The following is a 19,842-nucleotide window of genomic DNA, read 5'->3' on the forward strand; positions in this document are numbered from 1 at the left end:
AGCGCCACCAGCTGGCAGCAGGAAGATTGGCACATATCAATGACTTTGACATATTCCTCCTACATTTACTGTGTTAATAGCATAGTGCCCACCATTCGCCACCGATCGGCGGTGAGCCCGAGTGCGAGGGCCCTACCATCGCTGCTTGCAGCTTTAATAATAAGTTATGTTTTATAATAATAAAAAGAAAATAAGCACAACAGATGCTCAAATAACTCATAGCATCAGTAACACAATGACCCTACCTTGTACATCTTCCTCCATGTTTGCAATATCTGCACAAAGGAAACGTGGATCAGCTGCTCGAAGATCTTGTGTTTGGAGAAGACAGTTTACACTCAAAAAATGTAGGTATTACTACCTAGAAATTAAGATTACCTCAGAATGCACTGATCAATAATAATGTTAAATGCTGACCTATAATTAATTATATTTTTTAGTAAAACAAGCATGTTTTTTTTTATTTGATAAGAAAGGTTGGCTTTCAACCTAAAATTTCCCTTAGTTATTAACATAGCCTAATTATTTGTTAAATTCACCAAAAGAATGGTACATTGCCATAATGTGTCATCGCGATACTTCCTTGACATGTCTGTGTGTCGTGACTCTTGATGCCTTGACCCCAGCCTCAGTCCATTGCTTATGAAGTTCACAAATTCTTGAATCGATTTTGCTTGTCAAGCCTCTCAAGGCTGCTGTTCTCTCGGTTGGTTGTGCATCTTTTTCTTCAAAACTTTTTCCTTCAACTCAACTTTTTGTTAACATGCTTGGATACAGCACTCTGTGAACAGCCAGCTTCTTTGGCAATCAATGTTTGTGGCGTACCCTCCTTGTGAAGGGTGTCAATGATTGTCTTCTGGACAACTGTCAGATCAGCAGTCTTCCCCATGATTGTGTTTCCTAGTGAACCAAACTGAGAGACCATTTTGACAGCTCAGGAAACCTTTGCAGGTGTTTTGAGTTGATTAGGTGATTGGTATGTCACCATATTCTAATTTGTTGAGATAGCGAATTGGTGGGTTTTTGTTAAATGTGAGCCAAATCATCACAATTAAAAGAACCAAAGACTTAAACTTCTTCACTCTGTGTGCATTAAATGTATTTAATAGACAAGTTTTACAATTTGAGTTGAATTACTGAAATAATTTAACTTTTCCATGACATTCTAATTTACTGAGAAGCACCTGTATATCTTTTGAAAAGAAATGATCATTTGTCTGTCTGGTGCATAACAAAATAATAAACGATTCTAGCATTAAAAAGTATAATAAATACAGATAAAATCATAATAAAATAATAATAATAATAATAATAGTAGTCAGTCCAGCCCATGGAATTTTCTTTTATAACCGACCTGGCCCCCCATTAAAGAAAAGAAAAATATGTGGCCCGCTCAGAAAAAAGTTTGGGGACCCCTGCTCTAGATGCTCTCGCTGGCTCTGGGCTCATTGATGATGAAGAGGCCACAGCAACATCTGGTCCAGATGAGGCAAAGGGCAGGTGGAGTGATGGAGGGTCTCATCGATGGCACTAGACTATTTATTTCCAGGATGCTGCTGTGGATTTCTCCTTTCTCACTGCACACACCAGTCTGCAGACATTTCAGATCATACAAAGATGCACAAATACAATACAAAAGCTGTCATTTTAACAGCACAATGTCATTAGATCTCTGTATTAGAAGTAACAAACAAAATGAACAATCTTTATATTAAGTTTCAGATTTTACTTTTTTTCCCGTAAATGCTGCTGTCATCTTTGCTTTCAGGTCCTGCTCCACCACAAAATATCTGCAACAAAGGCACAGAAATCAAGAATCAGAAAAGTGGTGTAATAGCTCTGCTTAATTTATTTTTTTATTTTTTATTAAATATTATTAATAAACTGCAACTTAAGGTTTAAAATATGTTTTATTGATGTCTGTAGTGTACTCACTCAAAGCCTTTGATGGCAGCACTGCTTTATCAGTCATTCTTCACCTGACAAGCATACTTGTCTCATCTGTCCCTGTAACATCCAGCCAAGATTCAGTTCCCTCTGATTTGTGTGCTCAATACTACATTTATGAGGTAGCTGTTGTGTTCATTGGTTTATCATCAAATTCAAATGCTCCTGAATTTATCAACAGTACTATTAGACAAATGAAACAGATAACTCATGTTTAGTTACTATACGTACATGTGTTTATTTACATAACATTAATCTAAAGCAGTGTTGACAACAGTGAACTCTAAATTAACTCACATAATGTCCATCACTCATTTAGATGTCTGTTTTGTGTTGTGATGTGCTCATTTAATTCTCTCAGAACATATTCCTTTGTTATACATTTGTTATACATACCTTTGTTATCCTTCATATTCCGTTGTTAAACATTTAGTAATCATATTTAAGATGTCTATGGTAGCTATACGTAATAAAACGTGTTTTACAGCGAGATCAGAAATATATATATATATATGCATTACTGTCTAACGTCTTGGCACCTTATGCAAATCAACAGTTTACGATACAGTAGCTCAACAAATATGATTTTAAGACGGCGAACCGTGTTTCGGTTTGCACCCTGGTCGCGTTTTGGCCTCCTGGGATTGAAAAGTGTGCATTAGATGAACACTTCAGAATCTGGGCTGAAGCAGTAGGGATTTCTCGCCTACTCTTTTATGAATACTGAGGTTTCGAAGGTACTTCTTTCTTCACGTACTCTTTTTCCCTACTATATAGTAGGTAAGTAGGCATATTCGAACGCACTTTAAGTATACGTTCGTCCGAATCTTGTGAGAATTAGTGCACTCGCCAACTAATTCTCGCCTACTCTTTTATGAATACTGAACATTCAAACATACTTTTTTGCTCGCCTACTGCTTTTTACCCACTATATAGTATGGAAGTATGCGGTTTCGAATGCAGCGCCTCTCTTTTAAGCTTACCAGCACCTTTCCTGCCTCTGGATGTTTTGACCATCTGAGTCACCCTCCCGACAGCCTTGCTTTTGATTTGACGCCATGGCTTAGTTGGTTAAAGTGCCTGTCTCGTAAACAGGAGATCCAGCGCTCGAATCCCAGCGATGCCTTTGGTTGCGCGCCACAATACAGCCGACGTCATGCTTTACCAAAAAAACGGGCAGCGAATAGGGACACAGAGGAGCTTGAGTTGAGATTTTTGCCATTTTCTTAAGCCCATCATGCGCAGTGTTACAATCTGACAGCAGAAACCATTTGGAGGCCTCCTGTTCTCAGCGTAAATTGTTTTAAAAAAAAAGTCAATCATATTTAAAAGGTAGCAAAACATGCCCAAGAACCAATTCAGTGAGGTATGGCAATCACTGTCTTGCATCAAGTGGAGGAAGCAGGACGTCCGAAGTGTTGATTCATGCATCGTCTAAGCCGCCATCCCCACGATTAACATGCGGGTTGGTGCCGTGGCTTAGTTGGTTAAAGCGCCTGTCTAGTATACCGGAGATCCTGGTTTCGAATCCCAGTGGTGCCTTGCAAATGGAAGCTTGGATCTTTTTTCCCTCCCTTGGACCTGAGGCCCTTACAGTGCCTCTGCCTTTCAAACAACACTGGGTACTGCAATTGTTCAGAGAGCCGAGGGCCTGTCCTTCCTGCAGAGAGAGAACGCGCTCTCTTACTGTTGGACGGCCACAGACCTGGAAGGTCAGCCTGGGTTCGTACCCAGCAATGCCTCTGGTTGCGTACCACAATACAGCCAACGTCGTGCTTTACCAAAAAACAGACGGCGAATGGAGACACATAGAAGCTCGAGGACAGCGGGCAGCTTCCCTTGCAACACTACCCTCTCACGTGCTTTTGAAGGATAGCATCGTAGACTAACGGGTCCCACCAAGGAGGCGCCGTGGCTGGTCAAAGCGCCTGTCTTGTAAACAGGAGATCCTGGGTTCAAATCCCAGCGGTGCCTTGGGCGGTTTTCCAGTCCAGCAAGCGCGCCCGGTCAGCCGACGCCTGGCCACTTCTCTGGAAGCCTGGATTGTCTGAGTCGCCCTCCCGGAGGGCTAATGTGCTGCCCGGCTAGTCTAGTAAACAGGAGATCCTGCGTTCGAATCCCAGCGATGCCTTTGGTTGCAGGCCACAATACAGCCAAGCTCGTGTTTACCAAAAAACAGATAGCAAAAAGGGACACAGAGGAGCTCGAGGACAGCGGGCGGTTTCTCTTGCAACACTACCAGCTTATTCAGCTTAACCATTGCATAAACTCAAATAGATACCTGGATAATTTCCAATCTGGTTTCAGGCAACATCATAGCACAGAGACAGCGCTTATAGTTAATAAATGATATTCGCCTAAATTCTGATTCTGGCAAACTATCAGTGCTGATATTGCTAGATCTCAGTGCTCCATTCGACACTGTCGATCATAACATTCTTCTAGATAGACTTGAAAACTGGGTCGGGCTTTCTGAGATGGTCCTCAAATAGTTCAGGTCATACTTAGAAGGGAGAGGCTATTATGAGAGTAAAGGAGAACATAAGTCTAAGTGGACGTCCATGACATGCAGAGTCCCACAAGGCTCAATTCTTGTGCAGCTGTTGTTCAGCCTGTATATGCTCCCACTAAGTCAAATAATGAGAAAGTACCGAATTGCATATCACAGCTATGCAAATGACACCCAGCCCCATTGAATCTCTCTGCCAATGCATTGATGAAATTAACAGTTGGATGTGCCAAAGCTTTCTTCAATTAAACAAGGAGAAAACAGAACTCATTGCATTTGGAAACAAAGATGAAGTTCATAAGGTAAATGCGTACCTTGACGCTCGGGGTCAAAAAACAAAAAATCAAGTCAAGAATCTTGGTGTGATTCTGGTGTCAGACCTCAGTTTCAGTAGCCATGTCAAAGTAGTAACTAAATCAGCATACTATCATCTCAATAACATTGCAAGAATTTGATGTTTTGTTTCCCGTCAAGACTTGGAGAAACTTGTTCATGCCTTTATCACCACCCAGCCAGGGCTTCATGGGCGGCAAATGTGGCAGTCTTATGTGGGTCCTAACTGGGCAATTCATGCCAAACCCATTTGGGACCCACCTGCCCAAAGGGGTTCAAAGTGGGTTTGTACCCCGGGATCCACATGGGGGTCAGCCGTGGATGCCCAGATGGGATTTAAGTGGGATCTGTAAGGGTCTTATGTGGGTCTTAACAGGGCAATACCGTGCCCTTGCAGCACCCCCTCCCCCAAATCATTACAATTAAAAAACCTTCAATAAAGTGTCAAAGCATGCTTAATGCTTAATGTCTGTGCAAATGCCCTATAAAATTTACATTTTACATTTCAGCTATTTTTTTTAAGAAATACGGCACAATTACATTAAAAAACCATGGGACAGTTTCATCAAAACTTTGAATTAAATATATGTTGACCTTTAAACTATTAGAAATAATTTCCTGATAATTCACTCAGCCCCATGTAATCCAAGATGTTCATATCTTTCTTTCTTTAAGTCGAAAAGAAAGAAAAGTTTTTGAAGAGTAGATTTCAGGATTTTTCTCCATATAGGGATTAAGGTCAAGGATAAAGGTTTCAAAAAATTTCAATACAGCTTTCAAAGGGCTTTACAAGTTCCCAGTGACCCTTATTCCTTGGATGGGATGATGTAGAGCCCTTTGAAGCTGCATTGACAATTAATTTTGGAACTTCAACCTTTTGGCTCCCTTCGAAATATGTAGAAAAATCCTGGAAGGTTTTCCTCAAAAATCTTTTTGACAGAAAAAGAGACAGACACCAACATCTTGAATGACAGAGGGGTGAGTGTATTATCAACAGGAAATATTTGTGTCAGAATTGATCTAAAAACTGAATAAATACAAAACCAACACATATACAAAATTATCAAGACTAACAATTTTATTAGTTTCAGATGTAAATTTAGATTATTGAATTTTCATTACCAGTTATTCAGAGCTCCGAGGTTAAATTTAACTGAAAATGCATTTCTATCTCATCCACATCATTTTATTTTAATCCACAATATTCTACTGACTCCCATGGGCTCCAAACACAGTGGTGTCCAAAATTATTAGAACACTAGTATTTTTACCAGCTAAAAATGATTTTAATTCAGTCATGTTTATCTTTTGCTGTAGTGTTTCAATGAGTAATTTATTTTATATTTCTAAACATTAATTTTGCCATTAAATGTAATAATCCAGTAAGACTTTTGTTTGACAACAGCCAGTGCTCCAAACAGAGATCTGATCTTATCATCATCCATTCTGCACAGAATGACAGAACAAACTGAGACAGATTAAATCTAGAAGAACTGTGGCAACGTCTCCAAGATGCTTTAAGAGGCCCACCTGCAAACCTGAAAAAATATCCGCAAGTGCCCCTAGTGCAAAAGCTGCTTTAAACACAGGATGATGGTCACACCAAATGTTGATTTAATTTAGTTAAAAGAAGTTAATTGATAAAGAAAACATTTATGATCTTTTTATCAACATTCTCATTTTACAGAATTTGTACACAAGTGAAAAATACTATGAACTTTCCTTTAAAAATAAAATTAATGTTAGTGTGTCTTAACGTTAGGAATGAATACTTACTTCCTCTGAAGATCATGTAGTAGAAGATTTTCATTCCCAAATCTTCTGGATCATAAGGAGGAAACACACACACAAGCATTCAATTAAATTAAAATGAATTTGTTTGATAAGACATTATCTACTTACGGACAGACATGGGCTTGCAAAAATGTACTCACCAGCTCCATACCAAATCTGCACAGCTGATACAAAATCCTGGTTTACATCTAGTATTCTTCTCCATGGAGTCCAATGATCATGCTTTCACTCAGGTCCTCTCTCTGTCAGATGAGTTCACATAACAGTGTTCTTAGGTTACTCATTTTGAAGTTCTGTCACATTTTGTGAGTTTGACCTTAAAACTAGCATGGGTGCACGATATGACCATATTATTTCACAATAGTAATATATCACAGTATAGTTATTTATAATATTGTATTTCATTCAACATACGATCAAAGTAGCAAATTGACGATACAAACAATAGGACTAATACAAAGGCAAGTTAAGTACATTTAATGATTTTCTCTTTAGTATTTTGTTGCTTGATTATAATTAAGACCGACTGCTTGTAACGATAGGCTTAATTATACTGATGTAACTTTAAAATCCAGTAACTGACACCTAACCTGGTTTGTTAATCTGGACTCAAAACATTAGCGACTGTATTTAGGTCAATTACATCTTAAGTAAACTGTCTGTATTTGACTATTCAAGTGAGGTGCAGATTTCTTTCACTACATATATTCGGCAAGACATAAATATAACATTACCGCCTAGCCGCAGCTAACAGTATTTGCTTATACGAACAAAACACAGTAACACACACTGGTAGGATACTAAGATATGTAATGTAGACTAACTATGTACACTTTTCGTCTTTTATCGCACACCAATGACCACTCCTCCGTTGTTGAAAGCCTGACAAGCATGTTTGTGTGATCATTCTCTGGGAGAATACCTATTGCACAGTACACACATTGGTTGATGTCTTTTGGACCAATAGTTTTTGAGAAAAGTGGGGAAAAGCACCTCCTCCACACGTAGGGCTGGGTATCGAGTTCGATACTTTTTAAGCAATGACCGAATTGTCTCGATACTATCGAGTTTCGAAAAAATCATTTTCGTTCGGTACCAAATTTCGATACCCAAGGATATAATCTTGTCAACGTCAGTGAGCTAGAAAACGTGCGGTATCTTTAACGTGCCCTGATCAAATGCTGGTGATTAGCTGCGGCGAGGCTGCCTTGAAAATCAATAGTTTACGGGGGTCACGCCCACTCGCCCAGAGCTTGTCAAATGTGAGGCTGTAATGTACACTATACTTTAAAGCATAGCATAAATTTAACGCAAACGATGTATAAGCGATCAAAAGTATTTCTACATTATGCCAGTATTGAGGGCAACAGCGTGCGATGCAATATTTGTAAAAAGGTTATCGCGTCCAAGACTGGCAAAACGTCAAATATGAAAAAACACCAGACAACATTCTGTCGGATACAATTATGGCGCCTCAGTCTCAATATAGTCTCAGTATAGGTACAACGCGACATACATTCACATCAAACGATAACTCAGCGGCATAGTTGCACTCAGGGGCATCATTTTCACTGGGGACACGCTTTTCAAAATCCCGTTTGTGTCCTCCCACTTTCAAAAGGTTTTGTTAAAGTAATCTCTTGTATTGTAGAATGCACGCTCATCACCGCCGAGTTTCGCTGGATCGTTGAAACGAAACCAAAAGTAACACGCGCACACGCATTTAAAGCAATTTTAATACCCCACTCTAGTTTAATACACCACTAAGAAAGAACTGTGTCGTTTATTTTTTGTTATTTATAATATATTTTGTCATTTATTTAGATTTTAATCTAAATGCAGTGGTTGCCTCTAATTTAAATGGCTGTACTTATAATAAACATCTTGTTCATGTACTCATATTATCATTCATTCTTGTCCCTTGCTTAAGGTGTAAAGTAAATATATTAAAAAGGCTTTCAGAATCAGCCCATTTACTTGTAAAACATCAGCAATCAAAATCGACCATGAAGAATCAATATCAGTGCTACATGCTCATTTTTCTGAAGAAGAACTGTTGAGGGATTTCAGGTGATCTTAAAAGGTTAGTTCACCAAAAGAGGAAAATTCTGTCATTAATAACTCACCCTAATGTTGTTCCAAACCCATAAGACCTTTGTTTATCTTCAGAACACAAATGAAGATCATTTGGATTTAATCAAAGAGCTTTCTGATCCTCCTATATTTACTGGATATGCATTTTCAATGCCCAGAAAGGAACCAAAAACATAGTCAAAATAAGTCAATGTGAATACTTCTGTGTGCAAAGTAAACAAAATTCAAAGATTTATATTCAAAGATTTATCCATGGGAGGATCAGAAAGCTCTTGGATTAAATCCAAAATATCTTCATTTGTAGATAATGACAGAATTCAAATTTATTGGGTGAACTAAACCTTTAAGCAGCAGTGAACCTCACAAATACTTAAATCTGATTGAGTTAAAACTGTTTGAACTTTATTATAAAAACATTCACTGATATATTGTGTTAACTACACTTTGTTCATTTTGTGCTTTTGTTCCTTTGTTTATTGGTCTTAGAGATAAGCCTGATGTGAAAGTGTCACAAACATCCTGAAAAGTAATCTTGTTAAAATACATTTCTTAAAATAAAATTATAGAAAAAAAGTATTGTTCGGAACCGGTATCGAATTCAGGGTATCGGTATCGAACATTTTGGAATGATACCCAGCCCTATCCGCACGTGTACGGAAGATGATAAGCATTAACGATGTTCCGTACAGGCTTACGATGGTGTTCCGTACAGTGTGCGCATCTTGATTTCAATGACAAAAATGAACATTTAACGGATCAACAGTGTGCCATTTATTTGTTTTTACTGAAGAAAACAACATTTAAATTAATAAGGAAGGTGAGTACCCTTTTATTTGTTTAAAAGTCAAGTTATTTGCTACTTAAATAAGCTAGATGACCACGCGAGCTAGGCCTGATCGTGTCGCAATATTATGGCATATGGGTTAAGAACCATGTGAAACGTTAGTAAATAGCATTAAGTTAACATACCATGTGTTTCTGAAGATAAACAAGGACAAACAATTTGAACTGATTTAAAATATTTAATGATTAACCAATTTGAAAACTTTAACACACATAAATGAACAGGATACAGGTGTGTGTGTGTGTGTGTGTGTGTGTGTGTGTGTGTGTGTGTGTGTGTGTGTGTGTGTGTTTGTTTACAACTATTTACATTAAACACCAAACTGACAATAGTATAACTGCAAATAACATTGATTTTCAGTGTGCACTATGTACATTTGTGTGTGTGTGTGTGTGTGTGTGTGTGTGTGTGTGTGTGTGTGTGTGTGTGTGTGTGTGTGTGTGTGTGTGTGTTGTGTCCCCACAAGGATAGGAATACCAGTAGATTTTGACCTTGTGGAGACATTTCTCAGGTGAGTGTTTTATGTTGACAGACAACATTTATGGCACAGCCAGTCGGTGTCTGGCACTTCCTCCACTTCTGCACACACCAAGTGGAACCACAATTGGCACAGATCACACTGGAGCCATTCATCAATGGCCTCATCTTCTGAGCCAGGTGGGACCACTCTACGGCAGACAGCACAGTGTTCTCCATCTCCCGTCTGAGAAGGAGGTGCCTGCCTCTTTTGACGTTTGGCCTCCTGGGCTTGCCTCTTTTCCTCCTTCTTTTTTGCCATCTCTTCCTTGCACTTTCTTTTGTTTTCTTCCTTCTCTTTTCCTTCAGTTTCTTTTTCTACCAGTAGGTTGAAATACTCGTCGCTGGTGATGACACGGGCTGGCAATGCGACGCCTCACCTTTTCTTTCCACTCCAGGGCTGGACTCATGAGGACATTAGGCAGACTCTCGGGTATTACGCCTGCTGCCACCAGGTAATTTTTGGGAGCCACCCGGTTACAGGTGGGACAAGGTGTTTGAGTTGTGCTTAATCTGTCATCAGGTTGAGTGCTGGACGTGAAGGTGAGAGTGGCGTGAGCACTGGATGGTGTGGGTGAATGAGTGATGGATGTTGTGGTGGCAGAGCTGGTTGGTGTGGCAGATGGTGTGGCAGGAGCGATGGATGGTGTGTCTGACGGAGTGGCGGGAGCGCTGGATGGTGTGGCATAATTTCCATCTGCAGATGGAAGCACTCTTTCCACCTAATAAAATAAAATGTATGTAAAACTCATTAACACACTTGGAAAGAAATGTAAGTAACTTAGAGGATGAATTGTCAAAATACCTGGGTTGTGTCCACAGCAGCCCTGGAGAGAGGAAAGATGCCAGCCTTGCGAAACCCAGCCTTAATGTTTTGGGCTGTGACTGCAGTGGGGTAGACATGTTTGAGGAGTGGTGACCCATCCTGGAAGCCATAGTGGAGAAAGCAGTCTTCAGTGGGTTGAAGACTGCAATGTCGAGGGGCTGCAGAATATGTGTTGTGTGGGAAGGTAGGCAGTGAATTTCAATTTGGTTTTCCCTGCAGAACATGATTAGGTCTTTTGAAATGTGTGTCTCGTGTTGGTCCATGATTAAAATTAGTGGTCTCTCCTCAGGAGCATATTTAATGAAATGGCTGGGCCATTTTAAAAAGAGCTCCGAGTCCATGTAACCCTTATCCTTGACACCATAGGGGTCGCTGAGGGTTGGTTAGGATGAGGGTTGTGGACATAGGATGAGGGTTGTGGACATATTTATTTTTTTATAGTCCTGGAGAGTAGTGTGGGGAATGCTGTATTTTTTTGCAGTTGCCCTTAAACTTGCCCCTGCCTTCACTTCCTCAACTGCCTCATTTGATTTCTCCTTTGAATATTGTTTTTTCTTTCCTGATATCTTTCTTTTCCTTTTGCTTTACTGACTTTCCTTTAAATTAACATTATTTGTGTCAATTGTGTGAAATTGTTTTTCAAATTGTTATATTATGAATTATGAAATTGTATGTCTTATATGAACTCTTATTAAATAACTTTTCTGAATAACCTATCATTGCTTCTGACTTTATGATAAATTAAATAACTGAAAAGTTGCCAATAAAATAATGTTACGTTACAATTCAGTTTTATTTCATGTTTAATTTGTTAAAGAATGACAATTTAAAATGTTAAAACATTAAATTCATGTAACATTAAATTAATGCCAACTTTTTTCTTTTTAAATTAACATGAATGCTAACTGGCAAACCGCGTCTGCTGACTGTCTCAGACGGAGAGTTGCGCCAAGTGGTCATCGCCCACATTTGACGTTTAAATATTCCCATTTCAAAGCATTAACAATTTGTGATAACTTAAAATTCATTTTATAAAGACTGTAATACGGTGAGATCCATAAATTTAACGGAAATGCACATTTTTGCTGCTCTAGTTGTCTCCCCTCCCAAGTGCCAGTTTCACGTTTAGCTAGACCGCCATCCATTTTCAAGCGCAGTGGGTGGACCTAACAAACTTACCGAAATCTCTCTGGAACAAATGGTGGGAGTGTCTCTGTCGTGATCGGGGGTGAAAGAGGGAGAAATGAAGATGACACAGATATATAGTTTATGTATGACCCGGAAGTATTTATTCAGCGATCGGCAGTAAAAGGTAATCTGTACGGAACATCGTTTGTGCACGGAACATGGATAGTCTACATTAGCTGCTGTGCTAATCAGCAGATATAATCAAACGCGAGTTCAACAACCAATTGTTGGTTTAGGAGACAGACCAGATAAATGTTATTATTTCATCATTTTTGGTGTCTTTGAAATCAAATTTGAACAAGTTAAACACCGTTAATCACTCGCTACTTTTCCGCTTCCACCGTTATTTTCAAATGATGCACGCTGCAGTTGCAGGCGCGCTACATTCGGATTTCTTAAAGGGGGCCGCATCAGGACTATACCGTATATAGATGTTCGTGTTTCTGTGAAGTCACATGTAATACATTTGAACTCATTTGAACATTATGAAATATCATATTTATTATCTTTGCCTTACTTTAATATTATGAATTTCAATAAATACATATTATTTGTTTACATTTGTGTATATTCATATAGGCTGTAATTGTGTGTGTTAAATGCAATATAATATACATAACTATGTTTTTGGGGTGAATAAAGACCTTACATGATGAGCCATTATGTTTTTATTAACTTAGAATTATCAGTTTATATCTACACACACCGTGGGTCTCCTCACATGGAAGCGCCGTTATGTTTCTACAGTAGCCCTAAACGGACAAACTGCTCTACAGATCGCGTTTTCAGCACTGTTGATCTAGAGAAAAAACACTGACACAATGATAAACAAGTAAAGTAATCTACACAATAACAACGTTTTATTGAATTATCAAGTAAATATAATTCCCTAATTTACGTTTTAAAATAAACTTCATTATTCTTTGCTGTCTAAAACGACGGCATCTTAAACCTGTGTTGGCCACTGTAGCTTCAGTAAAGGGAGGATTGAGCGGTGGACAGAGTCGTTGGTTGCAATTCAACCTCACCGCTAGATGCCGCAAAAAATCTACACACTGCACCTTTAAGTTACCTCAGTCAGGCATCGTATGGCTGTCACACTCCAACCCTGCATGCATCCTGCAGCAGCGTGTTAGAATAATATTGCTTTGTTTTTGTTTTTTATTGAATAATGGTTTTCATTACCAGTATAATATGCATTGAAATATAAATTAAAAATTAAAATAAAAAAATATGTAATTTCATGTACTCTTGGGGGCCCCAAGCAGCCGCTTAGTTTGCTTACGCCTTGGGCTTATGCCTCTGTGTGGAGGTTTTTCAAACAGTTTGAAATTCAGGGTTTTCACTTCATATCATTCAGATCAGAAGTAACTAGTAACTAGCAACTTGTGTACTTTTTCCATTGGATGCTTTTTTACTCTTACTCAAGTAACTATTAAGTCTCTGGCGTGGTGTGGTGTATTGTGTTGTGTTTGGTGGGGGTGTGACACAGTCATTGACAAAAGAGGTGTAAGCTTCTATTCTCTCCAGTCAAATGAACAGTGATGGTTTATAGGAAACCCACCCTTCAGATAGTTGAAATAGTTGAATTAATCCCTGTTTACAACTGCTATAAACATATATAGTTGATGTATTTGTTAAAAAGCAAACACATGAGCAAATAAAATAATAAAGAGCATGCATTTCCTTAAAATTATGACTCATAATTATAAACTCACAGAACTGAAGCTAAACGATCCTTGTGTTGAAACTTTTTATAAACTGATCATGATTTTAGTGCTGTTACTATAATTTTTGGATTTTAGTGTGTGTTTAATAGTTATAATGGGGACTAAAACTTGCTGGAACAAACATATCAAAATAGGGGCAAAATTTTGGGGGGCTTTTAGTATGAATATGTTAGCCTTACATTTATCTATAAACTACCTGTCTCTCATTGTCCCTACCTTTGGTTTTCACAGCTGTCCTTGTGTTATCTTCTCTGTGTTTTTTTCTTTGCATCAGTTTCCATCTACCCACAAGGTATGTAATCAATCAGTGTTTGCCAGTTTGTGGATTATGTATTATTATCTGTATAATTGTATCTGTGTCTCACACAAAATTATACATTTTGTTGTTAATTTTTATTAATCTCTTACTAATCTAATTAAGATTGTATATGATTAGCTGGATTTGGGATAACCAACAAGTTTTGATCTTGATCTTTATTTATTTTTTATGTTTGGCTTAACACTTTCGTAATTCTTCTTTGCTCTTAACTTCCTCTGCCTTGTATGTACCATTCTTACTGTGTCTGACAATGTGCAAAAAACAAAACAAAAAAAAAACCAGAATGTTAGTGTCTTGTTGTTGATTTTTGACTTGTGACTTTATCTCTGCAAAAAAATAAAAAAATAACAAAACAACAACAGAGAGTGATCATAAAATCTACGTTCCTATCCCTGTCAAGGAGGCTGCAGGTCTGGCTTAATTCTTGATTTGTGAAGCTGTGGAGCTTCAGCACCACGGACAGCAGCCGATCCAGAGCTCAGAGCAGCAGTGGATGTGACCACAACCAAAGCAACAACAGACATCACTGCATTACAGTCAAACTTAGCTACTAAAAGTTTTTACATCAGTGTATTAAATTCTAAAAAGTATTAGCAATATCGGAGTAAATAACAAGGCTTCTAGGCAGTTCTGACATGTCTTCAATGTTGAAAATTTCCTATGACATTCCTGAATCAGTAAATACATTACAAAAACATTGTCCAGTTGTCAGGTGTTCAAGTGAAACGTTGTTGTATAGGGGTGATCTATACATATAATTCATATAATTATTTACAGGTACAAAACAGGTCAGACTAGTGAAGCACGTCAACTTGGTCCTACTGCCGACCACACAGGGTCCGCTGTGAGCCATCTAGCTGAAGATCCTGAATCTCATGAAATGAACTGCCAGCAAACTATTTCTTCACTTCAATGATAATACAGCAAGGCCAGCCAGTGACACTGACAGGCTCTACAAAAGTCTTGCCCTTTTTAAATCACCTCTTGTCCAAATTCCATGAACCGTATCAGCATAACACTGATGCAAAACTTTGCAACAATGCATCAATAGGCGTGGGCACCTCACTTTCAGGGTGTACAATGCTCAAAAACCCAGCAAATATGAAATAAAATCCTACATATTGTGTGATTCTAAAACACGGTACTGTCGAAAATGCTGGCAGTTTCTGGCAACTTGAAAAAAAATGCTGCCAGGGAAAGAGTTAAAATACTTTTGAAATGTCTTTTGTATCATCAATCTTATCAGTTCCTTAGAAATCTTTGCACTAATGCTGTGCACTAATGTAGGTTATGCAACTGAAAGTACATCAAGGTGAATTTAAGTAAACTGCAAAAACTATTTGTTAGTAATAGATACAATGAAAAAGTAGTACTTTTTAAGAGATTCAAGATAAAATTGAATCCCATTAAATCATGTAGAAATTATCCTACAGGAAATGTATGTCTTGTCCTATTAGACAATTCCTAATGGAATTCAAGGAACGCTTCCAAAATATGATAGAAATTCTAATTAGAATCCTTTATGGGTTTTTTTCACAAGGGAGTATTTTGCAGATTCTGAAAAGGAAATGTAAACTGTTGACTTTAACTGTAGTTCCTCACAAATAGTTGTTGTGAATTAGCTCAAGAGGGAAATGTATATAAATAATTAATTTATGACTAATTATGATAACAATTATTTATGTCAGCTGTCAGTATTAACTGTAGCAGAATTAAATATCACCATCGACTAAGCTGTTCGTCCAGTGAACATTCAGGTTAATTTCACAGTAACTCTAAGCAATGATATTTTCTTGGCCACAAAAAAATAATATTCTTACAATAATAATGCATTAGAGCATGTAGCTTGATCAGAATCGTAAAGGGACATTAATTTACAAGGCAGAATCAGAGACTCATTTGTGCACAAGAGTTTTATTAATAAAGGACTAACGCTTGACTAATCTAAACAACAAACATACAATCACTCATACATGGAGGAAGGGCAAGTCAGATTGGATAAATGGAGCCATTAGAGAAACAAGAAAAATGAGGCTATGAAAAAAAGTCAGTTAACCACCTGAATGAAACCATCAGTGCCGTTTTACAACAGGGTTTACAAATTAAACTTTTTAAACAAATTAAACAAATATGTTTTTTTAGTTAAATGTATGATCCTTGCATTGCCTTGGTCATTAACGAGTTTCCCCCAGTCTTTTCTGGGTTTAAGGAGCAATGAATTCCAAAGATGACCTGACTCTGTGGTGATTGGGAGTTTTTCTTTCTTTTTTTTAATAAGTGGATCAGTCTATTTGTGCTGATAACATCACTTCCATTTTGTTTTGTTTTTTCCTTTAAATGTGTCTGTGAGCACCTGTTTTTACACCAATGTGAATGCTTGTGTGTGCACCAGTGTGTGTGAGCGCACTTGTGTTCATAAGGTTCCTCCATGTAAATGTTTAATAGTGTGTGGGAACCATAGCCCCGTCCCGCAAGGCATGAAGCAGACATGGAGGAGACCCGGTCCCCAAACATCCGGAGGCCCTCCAGGGCATGGGATTTTCCTCATCTTCCTAGGAGTTTAAGGCCTCCCAGGCACAGCAGCATCGGCTCTGGGACTTATCAACCAGAAGATGTCAAGGTGATGAGACAAGGCACTAAAAGAACTGAGAAAAGCCTGGAGAACTGAGCCTTTATCTCCTATAGGGGTCACAGTCAGGAGATAAAGTTAAGTGGGAGGCCAGGGTAATTGATAATTGGGAGGCTAGAGAGCCAATGGTGACTTTTGCTTTTGGAGGGAAAGTTTACGACTCTTTGTAAGCATGGTATTTGCATATGTACTGGGATTGGTTGTTCATGTAAAAACTACTAAAGATCTTTCAGATCAACAAATTCAACGAGAACAAACATTTTGTGTGGTTATACTACATAGTGATTTATTATAACACATGCATTAAAACATTACACAATACAAAATAAATTAACAGTAATAACACACAATGATCTAAAGATATGTGTGTTTCTTCACAGAAAGGTTTTTCTAAGAATTAATGAAAGCAGTCAGTTCCTATGGCAGTATGTGTCCTTTTTTAGAGTATTAGTTGGGGAAAATTCTCTCTACATACTTTTGAGTGGTAAAGATTATGGCAGAGGAGTCCTGGATGCCATAGTAAGACCATTTGAAGACATCATGGTAGCCAGTTTTGTGGATTGGGTGAAGGGGGTGTGTGTTCATTTGTTAATCTAATGAAAAATTGATTATTTGGTGGATCTAATAAATGAACTGTGCGTCTGATTGGTCCAGACCCTACATTGTTTTTTTTCCGAGCAACAAAGAATGTCGGTTTGTAGAGTAATTTACGACAGCTTCAGATGTGGCTCAACCAATCAGAATCAAGGACCAAAACTGTTTTATACATTTTGGTTGAAACTCTTTCCACACTGAGGGGATCTGTCAGCCTTCACTTTTGTGAATTTTAATGTGCCTGTTAAGATTTTCTTTTAGAGTGAAACTCTTTCCACACTGTTGGCAGGTAAAAAGGCTCTCTCTATTGTGGATCCTCATGTGATTGTCAAGGTTTCCTCGTTGACTGAAACTGTTTCCACATTGACTGCATGTGTAAGGCTTCTCTCCAGTGTGAATTCTCATGTGACTTTCAAGGTTTCCTTTGTGACTGAAACTCTTTCCACACTGTTGACAGATGAAACGCTTCTCTCCAATGTGAATTTTCTTGTGGACTTTAAATTCTCCTTGTTCATTGAAACTCTTTCCACACCGACAGCACGTGAAAGACTTCTCTCTTGTGTGAATTTTAATGTGCTTTTTAAGGTTTCCTTTGTGACTGAAACTCTTTCCACAATGTTGGCAGATGAAAGGCTTCTCCCCAGTGTGAACTTTCATGTGGCCTTTAAGGTTTCCTTTGTGACTGAAACTCTTTCCACAATGTTGACAGATGAAACGCTTCTCTCCAGTGTGAATTTTCTTGTGGACTTTAAATTCTCCTTGTTCATTGAAACTCTTTCCACACTGACGGCACGTGAAAGACTTCTCTCTTGTGTGAATTTTAATGTGCTTTTTAAGGGTTTCTTTTTGACTGAAACTCTTTCCACACTGTTGGCAGATGAAAGGCTTCTCTCCAGTGTGAATTTTCATGTGGACTTTAAGGTTTCCTTTGTGACTGAAACTCTTTCCACACTGTCGGCAGATGAAACATTTCTCTCCTGTGTGAATTTTCATGTGGACTTTAAGGTTTGAATTCTGACTGAAACTTTTTCCACACTGTCGGCAGATGAAACATTTCTCTCCTGTGTGAATTTTCATGTGGACTTTAAGGTTTGAATTCTGACTGAAACTCTTTCCACACTGTCGGCAGATGAAAGGCTTCTCTCCTGTGTGAATTTTCTTGTGGACTTCAAATTCTCCTTGTTCATTGAAACTCTTTCCACGCTGAAAGCAAGTGAAAAAACTCCCAGTTCTTTTTTGTGTAGATGTATTTTCTGACTCTAAGGAACAAAATGATTCTTTTCCAGTAATGAAAACATGAAGATTTTCAAACTGATCTTTCTCTTCAGTTTCATTCAGTGCTGTTGGGCCTAAGGTGGGAAAACAAATAAATAAAAGTTAACCCCAGTTTAATGCCACAGAGCAGGTAACACCAGTCATGTAGATTTGTAATGCATGTATGCTAGATCTCATTTAGCACTCGTTTACTTGTGTAACCTTTGTCCTCTCCTGACTAGAGATGCACCAATCAGCACTTTTGGGGCCGATCACCAAGATCTTGATCTGCCAAACGCCGATCACTGCCGATCACAGAATGGCAGGGGAATGGGAATCTTTTTATCTATAATCTAGCAGAGATTGCACCATTTGTAGAAATGAAACTAACTATAAATTAATTATATTGGGAAAAAGTAACTGTAGAAATAGGCTACAGTCAAGATCTTGAAGAAACACCAAGTTAGGGTTGTAGACGATAGTACAGTGCATCGATGATAGTTAGAGATATCGCCAGTTGCTGATGGCTTTGACGATAGCAAGACTCAAAAGGGAGTCTTTTCTGCTCAAAAAGGCATCTAACTTTAGCGATCTAGTGCAGAGAGTCGGTTCTAGGATGCTTCAGAAACTTGCCGTGGTATAAACACATGCATAGAGTGGACACATGCAAGAGATTTTATTCAGCATACAGTGTAGATAGATAAACTGATTATAACTGGAGTGTTTTTTAAAGTGCTCCTCGCACTAGACTAGGCTACACCAGTTAATGATGAAGTTCTTTGATAATGTAAATGTTCTTTGCTTGTTATTTGTAGCTGCTTTTTAAGATGATGTAAGGATTATATTATCCAGCATTGCAGTCATTAGGATAAAGGTAGTAAAATGTGGTTTAGGCTGAATTAAACACGATATATCCGAATCCGTCTGTATATAGGAAACAAACATTCACCTCAGTAACATCTATATGCGTTCATTAGAATAACGATGGGATAAAATGGCGCTAAACATACGCACGTGAATTACACGCGCACCGTTTCTATTCTGTATGAACTGAACTACAACATGTACTGATGACAACAATCAGACATACAGCGGTAACATTATTGCAATATGACGGGTATAGAAAGATACATTCATTTACATTCAAGCACGCACAATTACCACTCACTGAAGATGGCAGAGAAAGAAACCGAAAGTAAACTTAAACTTCTCTGCCAAAACTACAGTCAGCGCTCTGTACACGCACAACTTAGTCACATGCCCAA

The 19,842-nt window shown here is 38.3% G+C and overlaps 1 protein-coding gene across 1 annotated transcript in view; it reads right to left on the bottom strand.

Moving 5' to 3' along the window:
• Positions 1-15,949: 15,949 nt before the first annotated feature.
• The window catches only part of LOC141322290 (uncharacterized), a 175,925-nt gene continuing 172,032 nt past the window's right edge, over positions 15,950-19,842 (bottom strand). The window contains exon 7 of the mRNA XM_073833420.1: positions 15,950-18,672. Coding sequence (XP_073689521.1) covers positions 17,534-18,672 — 1,139 coding nt within the window. The 3' untranslated portion in view covers positions 15,950-17,533. The remainder of the gene's footprint in view (positions 18,673-19,842) is intronic.

This window comes from Garra rufa, chromosome 1 (assembly GCF_049309525.1).
Source record: "Garra rufa chromosome 1, GarRuf1.0, whole genome shotgun sequence".
Lineage (NCBI taxonomy): Eukaryota > Metazoa > Chordata > Actinopteri > Cypriniformes > Cyprinidae > Garra > Garra rufa.